The 26,130-nt window shown below is 29.9% G+C and overlaps 2 protein-coding genes across 3 annotated transcripts; one reads left to right on the top strand and one right to left on the bottom strand.

The window, feature by feature from the left end:
- Positions 1–2,818: 2,818 nt before the first annotated feature.
- On the bottom strand, positions 2,819–23,930 carry LOC108911045. Its single transcript, XM_023455397.1, has 12 exons — positions 23,834–23,930; positions 21,397–21,573; positions 12,083–17,458; positions 11,909–12,029; positions 11,615–11,824; positions 11,207–11,470; positions 11,073–11,147; positions 10,961–11,017; positions 10,107–10,172; positions 4,574–7,018; positions 3,775–4,513; positions 2,819–3,624 (listed from the first exon to the last, which is right to left on the bottom strand). The coding sequence occupies exons 3-12, from the start codon at positions 17,452–17,454 to the stop codon at positions 2,819–2,821; spliced, it is 10,155 nt and encodes a 3,384-aa protein (XP_023311165.1). The 5' UTR covers positions 17,455–17,458; positions 21,397–21,573; positions 23,834–23,930.
- Positions 23,931–23,947: 17 nt separating this feature from the next.
- LOC108911901 (zinc finger protein Xfin) lies at positions 23,948–26,117 on the top strand. 2 transcript variants are annotated; one of them, XM_018716985.2, is made up of 3 exons: positions 23,948–24,204; positions 24,257–24,649; positions 24,850–24,978. In XM_018716985.2, exons 1-3 carry the CDS (start codon positions 24,189–24,191, stop codon positions 24,885–24,887), a joined length of 447 nt encoding a protein of 148 aa, XP_018572501.1. In that variant the 5' UTR covers positions 23,948–24,188; the 3' UTR covers positions 24,888–24,978. The 2 variants fall into 2 exon arrangements, with proteins under 2 accessions (XP_018572501.1, XP_018572495.1); XM_018716979.1 differs by having other exon boundaries at positions 23,952–24,204; positions 24,788–26,117.
- The last annotated feature ends 13 nt before the right edge of the window (positions 26,118–26,130 follow it).

Raw genomic sequence — 26,130 nt, 5'->3', positions numbered from 1 at the left:
GCCCTTCATTTAAATAATCAGAACTAGTGCACGGGTTGGTCTTCATTTAAAAATCGGACAGTTCTGGACTTGCTTGCTTTTTTGTTAATTTGATTAATGAAACAGTAAAATTTTTTGTTTGTTTTTCGTATTTTTCTTAATTATGAAGACTGAGTAATTGACCAAGATATTTTAATCCATTTTAAATGTGATTGCAACTATTAGGATAAATTGTACTACACATTAATCAGTAACATAATTCATTTCTTTAATGAAGCATAGTCATTTAGAAAAGTTTTATAATTTTTTTACACTGATTAAACAAAATTTTCAATAAATAAAGAAAGTAGTGAATATGTGACTTTATCACGTGATTAATTGCTGATTGTTAATGAAACATTGTTTGAAGTTATTTATTTGTTTTATGTTTTTCTGTTTATTGGGTATTTTGCCACTTGTGAAAAAATTTTTTAAATTCAGTTGAATAAATACTTGTGCTAAAAGAACCAGTCAAGGGTTATTTTTATTGAACCATGTTTGCCTGTCCAAAAATTACAGAAAAAAATACACATCGCTATAGTACTATCGGCAAAAGAAGACTGATGTGGAAACGGGGTGTTCGTAGAATAAATATCTAAATGCAATTTCTTGTTGAAGTGGTACATACACATGGGATGACAAACCAAAGAAATTTCGAAAGTTTCTGTCACCAAAAACTGTCATTAGATAATTGCGGCATCTATGTCAATAGAAGATTAAAGCTAATTATATTGAGAATTAGTTCGGTACATGTACCTCACAGCATTTTTTGCAGAACTTAGATGATATACATACATACAGTACGACGAGGGTGTGGGAGGGGGGGAATTGCTTCTCCATTACGGCACTTAGGCATTATTAGGCACCTTATACACCCTCCTTTCATTACTCGAGTACTTTCCTTCAAAACATCCTATTACTACACAGGTGGCTTGGTGGCAAAGTCTAGTACAATTTTTTATGTATGATAGCATGGTCTGGAGTTACAGATTTATTGCTCTATTTTCATTACCATTTTATCGGGGAACATACGCAAGCAGGTGTTGAGCGACTCAGGTGTCTGGTAGGCTGCCACAGCCACGTCCTGGGCCTGCCTTAGGTCAACCATCTAAGTTCCAGCCTGCAGAACTTAGATATCTCTATCTCTAAATATTGTGGCTGATGTGTTTGATGCAAATTTTCTCAATAATTGTATAGATTATCATGAACAATATCTTTTTTTGTATGAAAAATGCCACTTTTTTTAAGATATAAAATTAAAGGACTCCACCATAATCTTATGGAAAATGACTTTCAGCAAAATCGTCTTAATTTTTTGAGAGGTCTTATCAATCTAACCAAAATTCCTAATGGCCACAACCCCCAGTAATGCCTCTTTTTAATATAACTCCAGTAGCTGCAGTATCTGAATTAAAATATTGACATTTGATTCAAGAAGTATCGAGGGATTTGAACAAGGTACTTAGAGGTTTTCGGTTAGATGATTACATTGAGCAGGTCAATCAACCTTTGTTTTCAAGGTTATTTGAAGGTAAAAAGGTCGGGTGTGTTAAAAAATTATGAACAAAAATTTACAAGTTTTTCGGGTCGCTGATTACAAATATTGCATGATCCAGAAAAATTGGAAAACAGATTTTATGGTTGTCCTTCGAAGGCAGTTGATCTCCTTGATCTCAGGTTCGAAGTAAAAGGAGGCATTACCGGGAATCGTGGAATTGAAAAGGTAAAAAATGTAATAAAATTTGTAGGGTTGTATTTAAAAAAATTATGTTGGTGACGGTCCTGGAGACGAAAAGTTACATATAAAAATTGATTATGCCATTCGATAGAGGGCAAAAAGTTACCATGAGAAAGTGTTCTTTTTCAATATCACCTCAAATTGGGCTGAAATGAAACAAACGAATTTCCAAAATTTCAGTTTTTTCAAATATTTCGAAAACTAATCATGGTAGTCTTGATTTTTTGGAAGCATAATGTTGGTCCCTTGATTATATAACTTTGCCCACATTTAAGCTACCTCTTAACTCTTACATTTTCCGCCATAACAGCCTTCTTACTTATGAAATTACAAATGTCCATTTCAACAATAAAATACAATATTCATGTTTGATACAAACTGTTTATTAAAAAAAAGAACACCTATATATTAATATTTACACATAAAAAATTATACCTAACATCACATTTTACAATTCTTAATCTGTAAAAAATTTACTACATAGTATTTCCATTATTTTACAAAATATACATTAACAAATTTAAAACATAAAATTCTTTACTGGAATTAACAAAAATTACAACTTTTACACTGTAGACATCCGTTATTCTTAATTTTATGCAATTACGATGCATATTCAAGATGTCAAAACTGCAATATTTTCTCAAATTTATAAAAGAATCCAAATCAGTTTTTTTCAGTAGTAAATACTAACATAATAAACCCATAATTACTTATTCCATTTTCAGTAGTGTTTGTTACATTATTCAACCGTTCACTTTAACTATTAAATAAAACTTGATTTATTCCCAAACATTTACGAAATGTCGTGATGATAGAATTATAAAAAAACAAGCTATATTTTTAATAAATAAAACGATAAATCCAAAAATTTGATCCGTTTGCAAACCAATGTACATGAAAAAGAAAGAAAATGTAAACCATAATGTAAATTCCCCTTTATAAAATTTGCAATGCAATTATTTATTGGTATTATTTACTATTATATCCAATGCATATTTTGTTTGTTTAAACATTATGAATGTTTCAGTCATATCTCCTGCAGATCTCTGAATTTGGGTCTTAACTACTAGACTTTTGACAATTGCCATCTTCACAAATATTAGCATGTAATTTTTTCTTCATATTTCCAATATTAATGACTTTTTCAGCTATCTGAGCGTTCTTTAAAAAACTTTCTTTATTGATAATATTAAGAGGTTTAACTTTTATTGCACTCTCAGCTAAAGAACAAATTTTATCTGCAATATATTTTACCTCCTTATTTTCAGCATGAAACATTTTACTAGCAACAAAAAGAGCAGATGTTGAAATTATTTCTTTACGAATACGACCTCTTTTACTTGGGGTACCTTTTTTCTCAGGATTCTGAATAAAATTTTTGGTAGTGGTACGATCATTTATAACTGGTTCATTTTGAAATGCTATTTTAGTCTTTTTTATTGACTGTTTGTATTGACTTCGAGACTTTCCTTTTCTAAATGAATCATTATCAATGGTAAACAGAGTGTTTACCTTTGCACTCACACACTTAATAGTAGGACGTTTGGGTACCAAAATATTTTTTATTTGGGAAACAGTCTTTTTACTGTCTTGAGAATGATTTTCTTTTGTATGATCCTTTATACTGCTGCAATTAGTTGAAGAACTTGAATGTTGATCACTAGACAAGACAGAAGTGAAACTTATTGAATTTATATTAGTTTTTTCTACTTTATTAGCCTTAAAAGGGGGAATTAGTTCTTTTACAATGCTATTTTCAACCGAAGAAATCTGTTGATCTGTTTTTGGAATAATTTTATTGTTTATATCAGTTTGTATGTTTACATCAGTTTTGGTATTTGGATCATAATTATCTGGAGAGTTCTCTGTGTTAAGTGTATGAACAACTACATTAGATATTCTTTTAGACAGAGGATACCTGGCAACAAAAGCGTTCAGCATCGTTTCATCGGTGTTAATCAAAACTTCTTTATTATTACTTTCATTGAAGAAAATATTCATGTTATTTTCATTACGTTTGTCTTTAAATTGGGTCTCCAAAGAGTCATTGATAATAGTATTCACTGCAAACTGTTTATCATTCACAACACTAGAATTTTGTGATACAGGGAGAATCATGTTTAAAGATTTTGGATTAATTTGAGATATATTATGACTATTATCATCAACTTTTGATGTCATGATTTTTTTTTGAAGTTCTATGCTAGATTCAGGAAAATTATTTTCTATTAACTTCTTTTTTCTTGGGCTGATACCTGGAGACAGAGCTAATGTTTTTGAACCTCTATTTATTGAGGAAGCATGAAATTTAGAATCATTTTCATTAGAAATTTGATCAATGAACGTTTCTTTGAATGTAGTCTCTGCATTGCTTTCATTCGAAACTGTGATATTAGTTTCTGCATGTTCCGTTTTAGATTTACTGTGAACGTTTATATTTTCTACTCTTTGGTTCACATCACTTTTCATTTTTAAAGGATTTTGTTGGCACACTGAAATTAGAAGAGACTGGTTTTTAGAACTATCTACCTTTCCATTCCTCCTGGATTTCAGAATTTTTTCATTTTTACCACACAATTTCTTGGATTTGTATGGTTTTGTTGACTTGTTGCTTTGACTCTTGGAAGTCAGTTTGTTAGAAATGCTTGATTTTATCGGTTTAAGTTTCTTTCCAGTAGCAAACATAGTATTTTTGTGGTGAACTACATTTCTTAGTAAAGATGCATTATTTCTTTCTAAAATTTTAATAGTACCCTGTGAAGACCATTTTGATTTTTTTTTAAATTTTAAATGGGAATTTTTTTTTGCAGTTTTATTAGTTTTATTACTAATTTTTGCTGAATCTGGTTTTTTGACGACTATATTTCCAATCAATGGTTTTTCTTTAATTGTATTTGCATTATATTCCAAAGTAAACTCATTATCAACCTGAGCTGAAACTGTTACAGCTACCGAAATGCTAATATCTTTTATCGCTTCCACATTTGTTTTGGCACATTCGTTTTTAATAGCATTACTGCAAATTTTTATTAAAGCTTCATGATTGACAAGATTGGAGATTGTTTGAGTCACAGAGGTATCAGTTCTAATACTCTGAAGTGAAATTTCTTGCTGTACTTGATTAGGAATTTTTGCACATGTAGAATTTTTTTGATTTGAAGAAATACTTGTTGGCATTTTTGAATCATTGTTATGCAAAACTGCTTCAGATTTGGAATTTATAACATTTATATCAATACAAGCCTGAGGAGGCTTTTCGATTGATTCTTTGTCTGTTTCTAAAGACATTTCTTTAGAAAAGTCTTTAATATCTAAATATTTACTATCATTAGTATTATCTATAGGAACCTTATAAATTAAACTATTGGTATCATTTGGATTAACAGCTCCCGTTGTTGTTCCTGGATTTTGGTCGATAGTAGTTGCAATGTGAATATTGTCTTTTGATTCATTATTAATCCAACATAAATCATCCCTGTTTACTTTATGAGATACGGAAAAGAAATTTATATTAGGTATTTGTTCTTCTAAAGAAATTTCTTTTTCATTGCTTTTAAGAATCTTACCTTCAACAGATACCACGGACGTGGCTGTTTCTTCTGTAATATTGTCTTCATTTGCACTATTAATTGCATTTGAAACTTTACGTGAAACTATCTTTGATACATTACTTAATGTATGGACACATGTGTTGTTTTCTTTCGAGGTACTTAATACTGATTCCAAGGTAATTTCATTAATGTTGACCTGTGTTGCAGTTTCAGGATCAATATTATGAATAGATGCTTCGCTCTGTAAACAATTTTGCCTGTCTACTTCAGAATCATTTTTTATTGAATCTTTATTTTCTGAAAGCAATAAACTGTCCCTCGAATTATCACAAGCAGCATTTGTCATTTGTGTCAGAGGAGCTGCATTAGCCGAATCAATTTCCGTAGACATTTCACTATCAGGTTTAAGTGGAACTATCTCTGACACAGTATTCACTAAAAAAGGCATGTTATCATTAAAAGTCTGATCAATACTTTCTGTTACGTTATCAGAATCAGATTTGGTTTCCGTATGAGTTGCATCAATATTTGAATCAAACTGCTTGCCATTTTTTAATGTTGTATCATGTCTTTCCTCTAAATTATACTCGTTTTGAAGAATTAAGGAAGAAGATTCGGCATCTTTTAAACCTTCAGTATCTCTATTGCATGAACCTTCAGTTTGTTCATTATCCCTTCTTCCATGAAATTCAAAGTTGGATGGTTTTTGTAGAGATGGTTCACTTTCAATAATGACAGTTGTTTGAGAGCTACTACTATCTGTTTTTAAACAAGTGTCCTCATTCACTCTTCCCTTTTCATCATTACTTTTAATATCAGTAGTATCTTCCAAAGAAATCTTTTCATTAGCATTAGATGGACCTTCCTCTATATCTCTTGATGGGGCACCAATATTATTAATTGTACTGCAAATTTGTGTGGGAATTTCAACAAATTCTGAATTACTATAATTTTCTAAACAAGGTTTTTCATCTATATTGGTAATATTTTTCATTTCTACATCATTACAAACTGTGGTTTTACTTTCATCCGTAACAACTTTATCTTTTTCATCAGTTATCTTATTTAGATCACATTTTATAATTTTGTCATTGTCATTTGAATCATCAATATTATCTGTAGGTTTAATATGCTTTTCAGTCGTACTTACTTGTGGCATAAGTACATTAAGATTTTTTAAAACACTATTTTCATTAGCTTTATTTTGCAATAAAGTTCCATCATTCGCAGCTAATATTTTAGGCTTCATTAAAAGAGCACTTTTTTTAAGAATAATAGTTTTCGGTGGACTATTAGGAAGTTTAACAGATGTTGTTTCTGACTCAAAAATATTTTGCGGACTATCTTTTTTTAATGGGCTAATGGACTTTACAGATAATATCTCATTATTTTTTATTACAACTTGTTTTGCCCCAGCTGATTTAAACTTGAGAGACTTTCCAATTGCCGATCGATTTTCAGACACTAACATTAATTTTCCTTCAGAGGTTTTAACAAGTTTTACTCCAGTTAAATACTGCTGCTTACGCTGATTTGAAATTTTATTTGCACCGAACTGAGAAGTGGGTGACACAAGCTGTCCATTTAATGAACTGGAGGACTCTACTCTTGAAATGATGGGAGTGGCTGTCGTAGGTGTTGTACTAGATTTTAGTATAGATTTTAGTTTTCTTTGAGGCGGATATGTAGCAACTGTAGTTTGGTTTATCTGCAAAAATAAATTCTATAAAATTTTCTTGAAAATTAGAGGCATGTTAAAAGCAAGTACCACTAACAACGATTTCGGTACATATGTATTTTACTTCATAACATAAAACATTATATCTCTTCATGGACACATTATTTCTATTATGTATTTAATATTTACAAACAGAATTATGAAATATACAGGGTGTCCGGGAAAATGTGGGAAATCTCTCGAGTGCAGATAGAACATGAAAAATATGATGACAAGTTCCTATAAAATTTTTTCGTCCTCCCTACGGAGATATGTTTCCTGAAGGACGCCGCTGCAATTCGGTTTTTCTTGAATAACTTCTAAAGTACATAATATAATTTAATACAAATTTTATGTGATGGACATTAGTAAGGACCTCTTAAAATAGTGTCATTGAAACATATTTAGCTTTCTTAGTTTACCAGGGACGGGCTAAGCTTTACAACTTAATACCTAAATTTTTAACACCCTGTATGATAAAGACTTTAAAATAATAAATCTGGGTAGGTTCAACCTTAGATTAGAAAAGGTACTCTTGTTTATTGTCGATAAGATGAACCGTTTACGAGAAAGAGAATAATAAACGAATTCATGTTTTATTTTTAATAAAAAGGGCCATGATTTCTATTTTTTTTTTCTCAACAAATGCATATTTAGTTGAGAGTGAGTAGAGATGGGCTATTCAATTCTTTTTAACGATTGCTTTCGTTCGACTGATTTCAAAAAATTATTCGCACCAAAAGATTTGTATGAAGGCTTCTTAGCAAAAAATATGTTCTTCATTTTAGTACGGATTTAAGTTTATTTTAGTACTTACACGATTCTAATTGTTACCACGTCAGATGCTTTTATAATATAAAACATTCTACCAAGTTTTTGTATATAATTTCTAAGCTGCTAACGAAAAAATACTGACATTAGCTGGTTATATAAATTTTAAATAAATCAATATAATCACAGACCACACATAATATTAACGTAACACACATAACCAGTTTTTATATAACAAAAAAAAAAGAACAGGATTAAGTTTGTCACTTATTTTTGGAACTTCAAATTTTGGATGCCCAAAAAAAATAATAAATATATGCCTACATAAGATCATTGTAGTACTGTAATACCATTATATCATGTAACAATCTCGCATACATATTTTGTATATATACTGGAACTAGTGCTGAATAACGAATCACATTGCTACATATTTTGTATGGCATAGGTTGATACAACACTACAAATATTTTTCATTTCGAAGATACATACCAAATGAACCATGGCAATGGTTTATATAACTTGAACATACTATACGGATTTGACACATCTCTGTTTTACATCATACCTCTAAATTTGAAAATATGACACTTTTCCTTAGGCAGTAGTGCTCACGAATGTTTTGTCGGTAAACCCTAGCCATCATTCAGTTCAGGAATGAGAGAAACCTGGAAAACCTCATCAATTAGTCAAACTGGTATCAATTTCTCATTAAGCCCAACCAATCTTCTATTCTACCACACCCATGCCCCTCTTCATTCCATGGGTATCGTGCCCATTTCCCCTACAAGTACAGTTGATCTACCAGATTATATCTAGTCATGCTTTTAATGCAATTTTTGCTAAACAAAATTCAATTAGAGTATTTTATATTAAAATTTGCCAATTTTTCAAATTTCCGCCATTATCCCCCTTCCAAATCGTAAATGAGTTTTATTTTATTTAATTGAAAACTTTGATGAACTATGACAAATTATTTTTGTAATTGCACTATTAGAGGGTTCTAACTGCAAAATGATACATTTAAGAGTCTGCTTATTAGAAGTTTTAATATTTTCTTATATGTGCGTAATCATACCTTCTCTTTCCCAAAGTCCTTAACCTACTTTTCGGGACTCCTTTTATTATAGGTATATGTTGGTAGCTTTATATAATCACCTCTGGTATAAAGAAAAATGCAATCCAGAGTTACATTTCAACTATTAATCATTTTAAACTTTTACAAATAACACATAATCCTCATACAATTTTGGCTTTTGATAAGTTGTAGAACAAAGATTGTTGAAGAATTGTGCAATGACTGCTAGTTTCAATTAGTAGTAATGAAGTTATTTTGCTATTGAAATCTTACCAAACTGATGCTTTTTTAAGAAAATTTCTTCCTTTGCTTCAATTTAAGACCTTCGTTTCTTCAAAACAATTTTCATATTGGTTCTTACCCATTTTAAACCTCAAGAAAATAAATATTGTCGTTAATATGGAGAGAAAATAAATTATCCCCCGTGTCTTGGGGATATAAAAATAATAATATACTTTTAGTTCATATGTGAATGACACCTAAATGTCAAAAGTACTTTCTTGGAATTAACCACATTCGACATTCGAAATAATGCCATGTGACCTCCTTAAAGCATACACATTGTATATTACATAATTTTCATATATTTTTTAATAAAATGTATATTTCTAGCAATAAAAAGTAAATTTTTAATTCCCCATTATGAATGTAGATTATATCCATTAAATAATGAATAAATTGTAAATTTGTCATGGTACAGCTTAATGAAATTCATCTGTCCAGTAATATGCACAAACCTGAAAGAGAGTGCACTATACTTAAAAAGTTCGAGGACCGGTAAAGCACAATCGGGAGATAAAGCAAAAATGGGTAAAACCCATTACATTACTTGTTATATTTAAATGCATTATTAAAGTGTTATTATTTACATAAAAATGTATTTATTTATTCATTTTTTATTATTCATCACTTCTCTACTTGCACATATAAAATTTTCTTTGAAATATTTAATGTGTTCTTTTTTAATTAAACTGATGTACGTATATACATATTATGTTTCTTATATTCTTTATTAAAGTATCACAAAAATACATAACAATAAACAATTATTTCTTAATATCCCGATTGGATTTACTTAAAAAAACAACAGATGAAAAAATAGAAGTTTTGAGTATAAATATGAAATTTTTCATATACTCGTATGTTCCGAATTGAGATATAGTCATTACATAATACATGATAAACAAATTTAAATTAAATAATATCACAGATTGCTTTTTACGACATTACCTTATTGGGAATGTGTTTATCTACCAAGAGAGGTTTCAATAGGTCACTTTGTTTACTGGAAGGAACCTAAAAAATAATTCTCTGAATACTCCTTAAAATTATCTTAAAATTTTTCAGATTAGGTGTTAGCAGACTCAATGAGTCACATTTCCGTTTTTTTGATTAGAAAATGTAAATATACCGCGTTTTTTTATCTTTATGGCCATTCACAAAAAATAGCTACTTTTCATTTTATATCTATGTAACTTCTTTAGATATGAATTTTAATACAAGAATTACTACCAATAAAAGCTATGTTTTTATATTGGCATCTATATTCAATTTTAATCATAGGTGTATGACAGTGGAGCAGCAGCGATTATAGTTATTTATATTCTATTAATCAGTTTTTTGGTGAAAATTATTATACTCCAATTTATGTATATTCTAGGTATAAACATAAAGATTCTGTTGTTTTGTATGTTTCTTTCTTAAGTTATATATACTACTAATATTTTATTACATATTATCCAAGACATCATTGCAAGTCTGACAAATATGTAACATGCAGAGTAGTTTGGCTTTAGGAAATGATCAAATCGTTTTTTATACATTTGGTTGCTGCAAACGGATAGTCACAATAAACATTACCATAAGCAGATTGAAATTTACATATTTTCAATATGAAACCAAACTTATGGATATAAAAGTACTTCACAACATAGAGATATGGAAACATTTCTTAAAAAATTATCTTAACGCATAATTTTCCTCAAAATACGTCACTTGTTTTTTAAAGTATATGTCTAGGGTGTACTGTATATTTTTAAGGTAGAATTTAATTCATTGGAAAATGATTTTTTATTTTACATTACCTTAAGAGGGTCAACCTTGGGTAACGGTGTAATTTCTGCAAATCCATAATTGCGATCCTACGAAAAAACATTATTAAAACAATAGTTATAAATTGAAAAAATTATAATTTACCATAAAACCACTGTCAGAAGTTAAGGCTTCACTTAGTACATGTATATTGCACTCAATATCCTGTTTGGTTGAAGTCTAATAACAAATGGTTTCTGAAGTGGCTGTTTACATTATAATTATTGATTTTAACTTACTTCGCTTTGACTAGGAGTATTCTTTTCTTCATCGTCAGAATCAAGAATTTCAATAGGTTCCACAACAGTTTTCGGAAGGAGTATTGACCGTTTCTTAAGAATTTGCCTAAATTTCCAGCTCTCTGCACTTTTTTCATTTTCGGGTAAAGCTGAAATGAGGCAAAACGCCTTTACTGCTAATTCACGTTTCTGTAATAATAAACCATCTTTCTCTATAATATTTTGTTTTTCCAATTCTATAAGTGATTCTATATCCTCTCTTGCCTGAAAGATTTTATTTAATTATTATTTAATGGTAACACAATAATTTTTGACGGCTGGTTCAGTTTATATATCATCTCATATCAATATTAAACATATCTTTTGTGATTTTGTCAAGTATCACTCGTTAGAATATAATTTACTTACATTATCTAATATATTTACTATGTCATTTCTCCCCTCTTCTGATTTTGGAATGTTAATTACATCTGCAAGTTCTTCAATCTTTTGTCTTACAAATATTTGTGCTCTTCTTGCGAATATCCTTAACAATTCTTCCCGAGAGGTTCCAATTTTATTAACACAAAATTCATTTGTTATAGTTTTAATATTGTAACATCCAAATTCTCCACAAATCTGAAAATTACTGATAATTTTAAAACATACATTTCCTAGTACAATATGTTTTAATTCTGTAAATTTGTAATAGTTTATACTTACATAATGACCGCTAAGAATACTGACGTCGATAGGTTTAGTTTTTTCTAAATCTATGTTAGTCATAACTATAATGTTAATCCTAAAAGTTTCAGGTACGGGCTGTAATAAGGATGAAAATCGGCTAAAACAATATAAAAATTAATCAAACGGATAAGAATAGCTTATTTAACATACCATTGTAAGAAATCTGTTGCAGAATTAACACTTGGAAATCTCAATAATTTATTTTCAAATGGCCAAGAAACATCAATTTCAGGGGAGTCTTCATGTTGAAAGGCACCAAGATACCCCAAATGAGGTATGTTTGTAATTATGTACCTATTAAATTGCTCTGGTGTTCTTGGTTCACTGTCCAACACTTTGATGCAATCGTTATTTTGGGTGACAATAATCCTTTCATTTTCTTCAAATGTGCATTTTTGTTTTTTGATACTTAATGGAAATTCCAATTCATTTTTCCTTTTTACACCTTTTGCATAGGTATCTCTTGTCAAATCAATTGTATGTTTTCCTGACATACGGCTATAAGGCCGCTCTACGAGCCAATGCCCACATTTATAATCTGTTTTGCCCTGCATCTTATTAAAAGATTCTGTACATACCAGAGACTGATTTATATATCGCAAGGTTTCAATGTCATCATATTTATGTTGCTTAAAATAAGGACCGATGAAGAGTCTGTCCTGGTAATGAGCGTCAAAGTATATTCCAAATGCTGAGTGATAGTTAGGATTACAGATAATTGAATTTCTCAAAATTACTGTACAATTGGCTTCTTTAGCTTTGTTACTTGCACTAAGTAAATCGGTATATTTTATGGAATACTTTATTTTGATGAAATATAAAAAAGTAAAATCTGAATTTAAAAATATCATTCGCCATTTACACATAGGATATATCTCAGGTAAAGCCGCCCACATGTATAATTTATTTTTTTCTATAGAAGTTTCCCCCACAGCTGCTAGGGTTTCTTCCACTAACTCTTGAAGTTTAAATCTGCCTTTTGAAAGGCATAGGACTTGCTGTACGCCATTCAAATCCTTATGCTTAAAAAACCCCGTATCTTTACCAGTATTCACTTTACTTGGTTCCTTTTCACAATTTATAGAATTTGTATCATTAAAATTTTTAGTACAGAGGCCACAAATTTCATAATTGTCTTTGGTTTGCTTCAGAATAAATGAGATATGATCTTCATGATACCGCTGTGGTAGTTTATTCTTTAGAATCCATAATATAACTTCAGTAGTTTGTGTTGTTTTTCTAATATCAATATAATTTTTTGGAAGGGTTTTATCGCTTTTGTTTATCAATAAACGAGACGGTTGGTCCACCATACACCAAATTTTGACATTTCCTTTGTTAAAACTGTTTATAAGAGCCCTCCATGGTAACAAGCGTGCATATCCTTCTGAAACAGTTCTATTGCCCATTTTCTGTAAAAGTTCCATGTTTCTTTCATCGACTATTATTTCGCCATCAAAAACAGGCTCTATAATTGTATTTCTTCTCGTGACAAATCCAGATTTCTTCCTACGCTGTATAGCTAAGTGTTGATTAAACAACGGTTTTGGGATAGCATCATCATTTCTGACTTCCAGTGTTTGCTTGCGTTTATGTTTGCTTTCGCTAAGTGCCTTTTCAATTAACAAAGACATTGACTTCTTATCTTTTTCTGAATCTAAGATCAGTTGTTTTTTTAATATATCAACTTCAAGTGTATCAGGGGAGCTTACAAGAAGTTTCGATTTCAAAACTTCAGATTGGGTAATATTGTTACTAAAATCATATTTGATCAATTTACTTAGAGACTTAATTGAATGTTTACGTTTAGTTCTTATATCGATGGGAACACCAAGGGTCCTAGCACAACCTACTGATTGAAAATCAAGTTCATTGAAATAGGCGAAGTCTTCTTTTAACTTCTTATTTATACGTATAGGTCTTCCACTAGCTGACACTTTTATGTCTATACCTGGAGCATTATTAAGATTATTTGAATCGATGAGAGACTCTTTCTCAATTTTAGGTTGTTTTGGCAGTGTCACCTTAATACCCTTGAGATATTTTTTGTCAGTAGTTGGTTTCTTTTCAGTTGTTTCCTCGCCAATAGGTTTAGAAGAAATCTTGGTTGTAGCATTTCTTGCAATACAATTTACAGGAAGAGACTTTGCCTCACAACGACAGCTGTATACATTGTGAAGCATACAATAAGGTATAATGTCTTGGAGATTTAATCTATCTAAACTTACAATGCACTCTTTAGAGAAATGTTTTTTCTCCTGGGTCTTTGTCTTTATATCTTCTTCAATGGATTCAAAGTTGGAATCAATATAATCAGAATATTTTATAGGAGCTTTTGTAGATCTTCTAGTTTTATGTCTTCCACCTGTACCCACTACTATGGTTTTGTCATTAGTATGTATTACCATTTGTGTGAATTCACGTTCAACTTTTGCCAAATCTTTTTTGGCTTCATCTTCAATTCTTGTTACAGTATCTTTCGACAAAATGTCTGTTCCTGCTGGTAGCATAAGTTTATCATACTCTATAGATTTTTCCCTAGGGCATTTGCATTCTAACATACAGCCAACATTCTGGCAATGATAAGTTATCATCCCATCACATTTTAAACTTTTACATACACATCCAAGCTGGCAGTATGATTTATAGCATGATTCTTCTGTGGAGTCTTCTTCAACTTCTACGTTGACTACTTTGCAACTCAGTCTCAACAGTTCTAATTCTACTTTGGACTTTTTCTTCGGTGGTTTCTTAATAATACTTGAAATATTATCAGCTATAATAGGCATTTTATCTAATTTGCCATCCTTATAATTATATTCAATGTCTTCTTCTTCTTTAATCAATGTAGGAGCAATTTCTTTAATTTCAACATATCTAATTAAATCGTCAATAACATTTGCGACGACACTGTTGATACATTTGTCTTCGTTACTTTTTTCTTCCGGATTATACTTTAGTGAAGTAGTTTTTTGTTTTTTAACAATTATTTTTTCCTGATTGTTCATGTATTTAATAGGAAATTTGAATGTTTTATTTTCAGTATTTGTATTAAATTTTGTTTTCAACGTAGATAATGCAAATTCAGCTAGATCTGTAGTGATAAGTCCATCACATTGTGGCAATCTAGATATAATATCAGATGGTAAGCATTGGCCAATTTTTGGCGTTACCTCTAGTGTTATTTTAGGCAACAATTTAGTCTCTGTTTTCCAATTATCATGACCATTAACTTGTAGGGTAGACTTTTTGCTTAAAGGTCCTGGGAGATATTTTATTTTTTCGTTGTATTTTTTTGTTAGCTCAGTCAGTAGAGATAGCTTCTTTTTTCGATAACAGTTTTTTAAAGGAGGTCCCACTCCCACTGGATACTTAATTTTTGCTACACAAACGTTAGGTTTCGTTCCTTTTACCCATAATTTTCTGTTATTAATTTCTATATAACTACACCTTTTTTGTCCGGCAATTTTTGTATTATTTATTACATTTTCAGATCGTTTAATAAATTTTCCCTGCTTCTTTAATTCCTTCAATCTTTGCTTTTCCAAAAGCTTTCTTTTCTGAGCTACAGTTTTAGCTTTTATTGTTTCTGTCCTCTTTGATATTGGTATATTGTCGTTATGTACTTCCACCGTTTTTTTTAATATTAAAGGACTTTCCTCGCGATAACTGTCTGTTAACCCCTCCTCTGCGCCAGATTTTGGAATTTTATAGCTAATATTTAATTTTGAATTCCCTGTCAAAAATTCATCCAAAGTGTTACTTACAAAAGGGGAATTTTTGTCAATATTTTGACTCGTTTCGTCATATGTAAAAGATGATTGAGAATTATCAGCAGAAGCACTAGAACACTCTGTTTTTTCATTAGATTCCTCAAGTATTTTTAACGGAGTAGTTGTAGATCTTGAAAAACAATTAAATTTAGGGTTACGAACATCCTTAGTTGTATTTTTTGTACCATTCACTGAATTATTTAATTTTTGTTTTCGAATTATTTTCCTTATCTCATCAAATACTTCGCTAGTCTCATTCACTTCAGTATTTTCCAAATTATTTTGTAAAACAAAACTATTACTATCCGTGCTGTTCTCTAATGCAGAACTGACAGTATTTGATGAATCCTCATTTATTACAGCCTGTTTATTACTTTCATTATTTTGGTCCCCTATATCTATACCTCCTTGTACACTTAAAATTACAAGACCAAATTCATTAGTTTGAGTATACAGATCATGTTCTTTACCATTACCGGTAGTTAATAATTTTTTAAAACTATCTTTTATTCCATTATGTTTTTCATTATTTGCTATTTCAGGACTTTCAAAACTATTATCTAGTTCTTTTATATTACACTCTGAAGAATCTACAACTTTGGATCTCAGTTGTTGTAAGAAATGCCCCTTTTTTCGTGTTCGTAAGCTGTTCAGTTGTAATTTTAAATTATTTCTTATGTCTTCTAAATCTGTTAGTTCCGAATTCTCTTCAACATAATTTTCATTTTGATCATTACTCCTTTCTGTTGTGGGATAACATAAATCATTATCTTGTACTTTGTCCACTATTGTGCACACTCTATCGCAGTTTACTTTTTCACATTTTTTTTTATTGATAATTGTGTCTTCTTCATCAATGCCTTTATCAAGAGGCTGTTCCCGTATTTGCTTAGAACTACTTCTGTCAGTGATTTGATCATCAGATGATGTACTTTTATCATCTTTTGGATCATTTACGCTTGGTGAGGTATTCTGATAGATATCTGTATTTTTTATATTTATGGTATTATCACATTCTGAATTTTTTGCAGAAATAAATTTCTTGTCATCCGCATTATTAAATACGTTTTTTTCTCGATCGTTCTCTTTTTCAATGATATTTCCTTCACTGGAAAAATCATTTTTATCATCCTCAGTCAAATCAATTGATTCAATAGGACCCTTTCTTGGAAAAGTTTCTAAATATTCAACATTTTTAGAATCAAGCAATACTGGATTTTGTTTGACCATATTATAGGAACATTCTTCTTCAAAATAATCATCTTCATCTTCCTCATCAACTTCTATAACTCTGACTTCTGTTATTTCTTCTTGTTCAGTATTATCTTGCAGCGGTCTATGAGTGGTATTCTCAGTTATCTGGTTTAATTCGTCAGTATTATCAATGTCATCTATTATTTCATCAATAATGTTACTATTTGTAACATTTACCTCAACTTCCTCTTCATCAGTATCTGAAAATTCTTTTTCGGATACAGTCACAGAATTTTTGGTATTTTTAATTTTATCCGTATTTTCATTACAATCAAAAGTAGATACCTCGGAACCATTAATTCCTTGTATATCTTTGACTGCATCGCAGACAAATTTTTCATAAATCAAATTCCTAGCTTCTGTTTCTTGTACTAATTCCACTGGATTTTTTTTATTTTCCTTTTGGGACTTATATTTCTGTAGTTTCTCCAATAAGTCATCACATGACCATCCTGTGTTTTTCAATAACTGTTGAATTGGATCATCAATATCCATTTTCCTTTAAATTAAATGATGGTACTGTTACATATCATCTGGACAATCTGATATTGATAAATACTAGTTATAATTGTTATAATAAAAGTAATTTTTGCATTTCTTTTAAAGGCATAAATATTTTAGATAACAACTACTCTGGACATTACATCCCCATTTAACATTGAATTACACCTGCAATATCTAGTAAACAACTAAAAGTAATTATCTACAGAATTAGCAGACATACCTAAACCAGTTTCAAATTTATTAGAACTCATATCAGTATGCCATGGATGAGATCTAGCTAATTAGATATTTTATACTGACATATTTTGAAGGGTCTGTAATCCACAGAGTAGTTGCTTCCTCAATATCAGTAGTTAAAAATATAATTTTTTCTAATGCAACACTAGTCATGATTTCATAATAGGTACCTATAGATTAGTACACAACTTGAAAATTTGAAAAAATTTTATAGAAAATTTCAATATTTCAGTATTTTTAGAACAGAATTTAATTTTGTTGTTTTTTTTTTTTAAGTAAAATCGATAAAATTTATCTCATTTAAAATAATATATAATATGTTGTTTATATTTTGTTATCTCTAAAGATTTTGAATATATTATAAAAGATGGCTTACAGTAAATTTTTAACATTTAATTTTTTTTTATGAAACAAATCATCAAGCATCATTTTACAGATATAAATGTTTCTTCTTATCTGTGTTAACATATTCTCCAATACTAGTAGGTAAATGGTCAGGCACGTAACCATGGAAAATTGGATCTTCTTTTATATTTTACATATATATATAATATGTATATACATATAATATGTAAAATTTATTACTTAATGTTCAGAACAAAAATAATTGAAGACTGTTTCAGAGACATATATCACACTTGTATTTATCTGAATAGAACATCCTATGTAATTGTATATATTTGGATAGATCACTTTCTTACGATAAGTGATCTGACATGTACCTATATCTCTAATAATAAATGAGATTTGGTCAAAAAATTGTCTGAAAAACTTAATGTATTTAGTTTTCTCTCCTCGATTGTAATAATAAGCTGCAGATAGAGAAATCATGTTTATGTTCTCTTATTATTGTTTTTTTTTTTTAAGAATTAATGTGGCAAGAATTATTATTATTATTTACGGTTATACATTAAAGAAGAAAACGGGAAAATCCATAAAATTTTAATACAGTTCATATGAGTATGAGTATGATGAGTCAGTGGAAGTAATTTTGCACCAAAAGTAATTAGCAATGTGGCTGATTATTTTTTTACAAATTCTTCAAAGTATGCAGAAGGTTAACATAAGAAAAAGTTCACTGGTCTATCAATTTCCCAGTCCAAACAAATTTTGAAACAATTTGATTTTCGAAATTCTTTAACATTTTGGACTGGAATCAAGAGAGAGAAAAATAAAAAATATTATCTTGTAGAAGTTGATGACCATGAAGTCATCTTCCGCGGGCAAACAAGCGAAAAAATTTCAAACTTAAGAATTGTCAAATTTCACTCAAATATTGAAAACATTAATATGTAGAAATGAATATTCGATCTTAATTCAATGTAAAAAATAAAAAAAGAATAAAGAAATTTTTCCAATTTTTTTTTTAGATTTTCATGGTAGTAAATAGTAAATACAAGGATATTTTTATTACAAAATCATAGGAAAACAATTAAATACAAAATTACATAGAATCATCGTTTTCACGTATACAGGGTCGGAAAGTCCCCATGGTTCATCGGCCGTTACGTGAGAACGATAAAGAAAGTCATAGAAATCCGTGCGATAGAGAAAGATGGCTATAATGAAGACGTCTAATAGTCACCGTCCATTTCACCCTTCCACAAATAAGATCCACTTCTTATTTGTGGAATGGCGAAATGGGCGGCGACTATTAGACGCCTTCATTATAGCCATCTTTCGCTATCGCACGGATTTCTATGACTTACTTTATCGCTCTCACGTAACGATCGATGAACCATGGGGACTTTCCGACCCTGTATGTATTCTATTTCCTACCTGGATACTTTCATGTCTGTTGACATTCTACTCTTTGAATATTCCTCTTCATATTGTAACAGTTTCAAATTTTATATTAAACGAACAAAGGAGATTTACACCGGGAACAGGAAAAATTTCTATTTTCTTATAATATACCAAAAATCATTAAAAGTGAAAAACGTTCATATGTTCATAACCAAATGAATTTATGCTTAGAGATTCTTAATCTGTGTAATTCCCGCAACAGTTTAAAAAAGTCTCATTCAAATTAGTTTAAGTTTTAATAAAGTTCCAGAGGCTAATATATATATATTTTGCCGTAAACTCAAGATTCTTAAAATTTTTCAAATAACTACAAGGGTTGTATTTCGTAATTGGATAACTTGAAAATGGGCTATCACAATTATTAATTTAATATCCTATAGCTATGCTACTTGTAGCAATAGTTTATGTAGAGCGCCGGGTTTCACAAAATAGGTTCTCACGCGGCTGGCCGAGATGGGGTGAAATTTTTTCCGGCCAAACCACAGCTCGGACGAAAAAAGTACAAAGTGTCTTTTTTGTTGGAAAAAACTTCCTCTACAAGGTGGTATTTTTTATTTTCCTCCATCTTCATCCCAGTCGAAAATATTAAACAATTTCGAAAATCAAAATTTAAAAAAAAAGTTTGGACGAGAATCGATAGACCAATGTACTTTTCCTTATATTAATCTGCATACTTTTTGAAAAAAAGAATCAGCCATATTGCTAGTTACTTGTTTCTGTGGCCTCAACCGAGTGAATAGTTCATAACTGCAATTTTAAATTAAAATTAAATAATTTTTTCATATTTCTGTTTGCTAACATCTATTAAACATAACACAATAAATCAAAAATCAATAATATGCATTTGTATATTTTTAAATATACCTACAACAATCCACAGGTTATAAAAAAATATGTAATATCAGTGTTTTATTTTCAGTTCTTTTCATAAACATATTCTTGAAAAACGAATACTTGTCTAAACATTTTTTTTAATTTAAAATTGGTTTGCTATTTATGGCAGGTACGTCAGTCTTTTAATTAACAGACTACAATTTTTTATATCAAATTGTAATTCCAGAAGAATTATTCTTTCAATTTTCCCGCCAAAGTGCTAGGTGACATCATCAAAATCAATTATTATTAGGAAAACTTCAGATTTTTCTTTCAAAATATCGAAAACCGATATATTTCTATATATTGCAAATAATTGGAATTTGTTTTTAAATTGTCTAATATAATAATACATATCAAAATAAAATTTTTAGTAAATATTCTACAATTTAGATACTAAAACGAAAATTTACTATTTTTGCTCTTTCCATAAGTATTAGAACAATATTATATTTTTAAAGAATTTTTTTCCACCTTTACACTATAAATATAAAAAGTTACAAGAAAATTTGTTATTAAGGTATACAATTTAAAACTAAATTAATAATTTTTAATTTTGTTAAAATATTAACTGTTATACCGTAATAGTAAAAAAAGTAAGGTTAACTTTACATTCGTTTAGGTTAGGTTAGATTAGTTATTACCAAAATATAGGTTATTATTATTTCCATAACAAACTAATGCATTCCAAAACACAACAAATTACATGTATATGTATGCACATCGCTAGATTAAGATTAAGATTAACGAAGATATATACAGGATGCGTATATTGCCATTAAATCTATTTTCAATAAATATAATAAATTTCATGGGTATCGTGAGGCCGAAACACCGAAATTAATAAAAAATATGTTAAAAACTCTATTTGACTATTAGTAACCCTTAACTAATCTATGAATCCATTGCAGATGTCTAGCTTTATTCTGAAGATTCAACGTTTGGGTAGAAACGTTTACTATTTACATTCAACCATGAATTAAATGGAAAATGGAATAATTTTAAAGGTGTACTTACAATTTTACACATTATTTGCACTTAACTTTATAGATTTTAGATATATTTTAACAGTTTGTTTGTATTCATGTTGTTTTAAGATATTTGCACATAGAAATTACGTGCGCCATGTTACTTCCATCTAGAAGAATTTGTGATAAATAAGATGGCGGCTAACTCCGTCCATAACGACAAACGCTAAAAATAAAATCAAACGTCAGCGGTACCAACTTAGTAATAATATCACAGGCGGCATCAGCTGATTTCAAGGTGGAAAGGCACCTTAGAGCATATACATGCTCAAATTCTAATCCAGGCATAGGTAGATATATCACGAATACGTTGAATACGCCGCATTAGTGGTGACGTAGCTAAATATGCAACCAGTGGTACGAGTACGAGTGTGAAGTACAAACGTAATAAGTATTCAAACTAATGTACGTATAACAGAAAATAAAAATTATAGTATTCCTTGGGAAATATTTATCACAGACTTATCTTAATAATGGATAATCTAAGAAATATTGTTAATATTTAAGCTACATATAGGTCAATTCGGCACTCAGCCGTTCCTGTTTCATTACTCCGCGCACCGCGAGACTCATCGGTGAAGTATTGTGCCGACTTCCGTTACATCTACTTCTGTACTTCTGACTGTCACCACGGTCACGTGTCACGTGCCTCATGGTCTTATCGTACTTGGACGTAAGGGGTTACTTAAAATCTGTTTCAACTGCAGAATCAGAATTAGAAGTAGGGAACTACTATAGACGTACCTAGGTACATAGATCTGATAAATAATCTAATTTATTATTTCTGATTTAATTTATATTTATGGTAGATAAAACAAGTCAAACTTGTAGATAATTTTAGGAAGAAAAAGTGAAGTAGGTAAGATTGGAAGCTGTGTGTATAATTATAAAGCACTATTCTGAAGAAATTTATAATTTGACGAAATACATACATAATATGTAAGTCTATCTAACTTAGACCAAAATACAAATGTGTTTAAAACAAGAAAAATAAATATGTGCTTCTTAGAATTGCAGACAGAAATGTGTATTAAAAACTTTAACTTCTTGCATCTCAAAAACGAAGCGACTCTGGTCCGGACACGTTAACCATCGTTAAAGTTTGGGCTAGTTAGATACCTTTAGGAACCTTGGTATCTTGGTCATAACTTTTTTAAATTGTAGTTTGTTACCAACAATGCAAGTGCGTTATATTTAAAAAAAAAATTGCAAAAACTTGTTTCCATTAAAAAATTATTCTGAAGGTATGTAATAACTTCGTTAATATTGACTTTTATAAGGTGTCATAGGAACTTATAGGTAGGTATTAGATATTATATTTACGAGTAGATTCCTGGATATACTGAAATACCTACATAATCGCTGCTTAAAGAGGAGATATAGTATGCGTGCGCACCGAAAATAATTGTTGCAATTTTCAATTCAATTATTAAAATTTTACTCGAATCTGTTGTTTTTTTTGTCGACATAAACCTATATATGGAAATATCTATAAACTCACAATGACATTCTACGACTTTATAGTGGCTTAACTAATATATTTTCTCAGTATATGTACTACATACCTAGGTATACTAACCTACGAGCAACAATGAGCCGACCTCAATGAATTAAGCTTGGCTTTTAGTGCAAATTTATCTTCCTAAATGATTAATAATGAAAGTGGAAGTAAAATACCTTGCTATATTTACATTTGAAATCTAATTCTACTTTTTTTATAATAATACAAATCTATAATAAATAGATACCTATGTGTGCAAAAATTAGTCGTTACAAAATTAAGAACGTACCTATATTTTTAACCGTTCTCCTGGTACTTACATGAAATTTTTAAGAATAAACATAATGCGTACATTATGCGAATTTATTTAAATGAAATAAAAATGGAAGATAAGATAAAAAATATCTACTTAGATACCTACCTATATTATGGCTGTTTTACAAAGTCAAAGAAATTCATAAATTTGTTGAAAGTAGCTAGGTAGGTATTACTATTAACAAGTCCACTTTTTGATTGCAACTACTCGGTAAATTTAGTTAATAAATAACTTCAACCGAATTAAGACAACTTGATTTTTATGGTAAACACTGATGTTGGCATTATATCGTTAAACCAAAATATACCTACCCAGAATTCTCCAAAAAATTGTTGAAAAATTGTAGCCAGTCCTATTTCCTATTCTTACAATTTCTTCATGAAATAATTGTCATTGATTTTGTATATTACATATAACAATTAATACAACGTAAAAAAATATCAATTTCTTTGACTGTAAAAAGGTAACTAATTTACTAGAATGTCATGTTTTCCTGTTACCTGCAAGCAAGTCAGAATCGAAATCGACAATGAATAATGAATATACATAGGTATGTATAACGTAGGTTTGCCAATCTTAAAAAGTAAGAGATTTCGTAAATAAACTTACCAGGAGTAGTTGCGAAATGCGTATCTATTTAACACATTTATTAGGATTTATATAAACAATAACAATAATCTTGTATTTCTACACATGTCATATGCAGCTGTGATAATGGCGGGTCGGATGTTCCGGTAAAAAGTGACAGCTATGTTTAAATATGGCGATAGTGTAAAAATTAAAAATGTAAATAAAAGTTTCATAGTCCATCGAGGCTTTTAATTTGTAATATTTTTATTAACTTCGACTTAGTTTATCAAATTTATAAATTGTAATGTAAATATATATATTATCTCCTTAGTTCCTTGTCCACATAAAACTTGGATTATAACCAAACAACAAACCGCATTTAGGTACATCAACAATGCAAACTTCGCTTGGTGAGACTCGTGAATTTTTAGTTACAGAAAATTAAAATTATACTTATTCCAGATTTAATTTGTACTGAATGTAACGACACGTTTGATTCTGCCTCATCACTACTTCAGCATTTTGCAAATCATGCCATTAAACATTTGCAAATTGAGATAACCTCAATACAGACTTCTGTAGACAGCAAGAAAAACAAAATACCGAATTTATATCCAATAAATATGATTTATGATACAGGTGTAAATGAAACAGACAGGGGAAGCGATTCAGGGATTGAGGATGTTAATCCTTTAAAATTTTGTTTAGTTACAATGGATGAGAAAGAAAAAATTAAGTCTAACGTTAATCAAAGACAACATGAAACTGACAATATCAAAAAGTACCAGTGTACGTACTGTTTGAAAAGATTCGGATGGTCTACAGATCTGAAAAGACATATTTTAATTCACACAGGTTTGTATATAATTTGTTTGTTTTTTTTATAGGAGTATGACGGACGTAACACTTTCTGTAATAATCTGACTGAACCATAAGAATGCTTACTTATTTGCAGTTTTTAGTCTATTTAAAATTATTCAAAATATTTTTCAGGTGAGCGTCCTTTTCAATGTCCTGACTGTAATGCATCTTTCACGAGAAATTTCTTGCTGCAGAAACACCAAAAGAAAATCCACCCTTCTCGCAGAGTTAACGAAAAGTTACCAGAACTTAGGCCTATTAGCGAAGTACTTAACCGAAAAAGAAGAAAGCAACAGAAATTTCTCATTAAACATAATATGACCTCTATAGATGATTGTCTGGGTAATTTCTTTGACCGTAAAACAAATAGTCTACTTTGTTCTAGTTAAATTAATTGTGCAATTCATTTAATACTTTATTACCAAAGATGTCAGTTGGCAATTTAAATTTTTTCATATAATGTGATTATAATAAGGTCCTAATATCATACCATTTCATTGTTCAAAAAAATGCGACTGCTAATGGTAAATTATTCATACGATTTATTCTGATATTAACTTAAGATTGGATACATATTTTGTGTTTAAAACAGAACTTATGATACTATTCTGTAGTGACGGTAAGCAATAAGCATAGGCGTAGCTAGGGGGAGGGGTAGGGGTGTGCATGGCCCAGCCCTGAAAGAAAGAAGATCCAATATCATCAAATTAAAACGTGTTTAGGTGTTTGAAATTTTATATCCGTAAATCAGTAAGTTGCTGATTGCTTTTTTTTTAGGCCTCCATACAGCTTGCAGCCATGGGCCCACCCTAAGCAAAAAAAAATCCCTGCTACGCCCATGACTGTAAGCAATGTTACCTACAATTTTTTTTTAAATTAATGTCATCAATAGAATTCCAAAATACTTAAAAAAGGAATTACTTATGTGAAACTTTACCTGGCGGTCATAAACATGGATCGGGATATGTTTTGTTCCCGAAATACAGGGTGTTCAAATTGAAATTTCCAAAAACTTAACTTTTGCAATTGAACCTCAGTTAATTTTTAAACAATGTTTTTCAAAATTTACTACACTTGTTACCAATAACAAAAAACCATCTACAAAAAAAATCTAAACTCCAAAGGCCTAAAAACTTTGAGTGACTTTTACTTGCAATCAACTTTTTTTATTTGCATTTTTCAACAAATTAAAACAGCTTCAACTAAATTACTTTACATCATTTGTCACTTGTCCGTTGAATATGGATCAGTGCAACAGAGATGAAAAATAAAAACTGGTTACTACCAACACCAAATTATTTCAATAATCGGAAACCAAGTGATCCCAACACTACTAATATTGAATTTTCAAAAAACTATAAGAATAATTTCTATAAGAATCACCGTTTTCATTTTTTGCTTATAGTTTGTATAATTGTAGGTATGTACTTTATAAAATAAAAATAAATATGTAGAACACATACATATAGCATTTC

The sequence above is a fragment of the Anoplophora glabripennis genome, unplaced genomic scaffold, assembly GCF_000390285.2.
Source record: "Anoplophora glabripennis isolate ALB-LARVAE unplaced genomic scaffold, Agla_2.0 scaffold6, whole genome shotgun sequence".
In the NCBI taxonomy this organism is placed as follows: Eukaryota; Metazoa; Arthropoda; class Insecta; order Coleoptera; family Cerambycidae; genus Anoplophora; species Anoplophora glabripennis.
This window is presented reverse-complemented; position numbering and strand designations above follow the sequence as displayed.

Bases quoted from the DNA above. Each gene is read 5' to 3' on its own strand.
- LOC108911045 (XM_023455397.1), bottom strand. From the start codon at position 17,454: ATGGATATTGATGATCCAATTCAACAGTTATTGAAAAACACAGGATGG. The intron at 10,173-10,960 runs GTAATGTAAAAT...ATTATTTTTTAG, and splicing joins CCAAGGTTGACCCTCTTAAG to GTTCCTTCCAGTAAACAAAG. The intron at 4,514-4,573 runs AAAACTGCAAAA...TGGTCTTCACAG, and splicing joins AAATTAGTAATAAAACTAAT to GGTACTATTAAAATTTTAGA.
- LOC108911901 (XM_018716979.1), top strand. The intron at 24,650-24,787 runs GTTTGTATATAA...AATATTTTTCAG, and splicing joins ACATATTTTAATTCACACAG to GTGAGCGTCCTTTTCAATGT.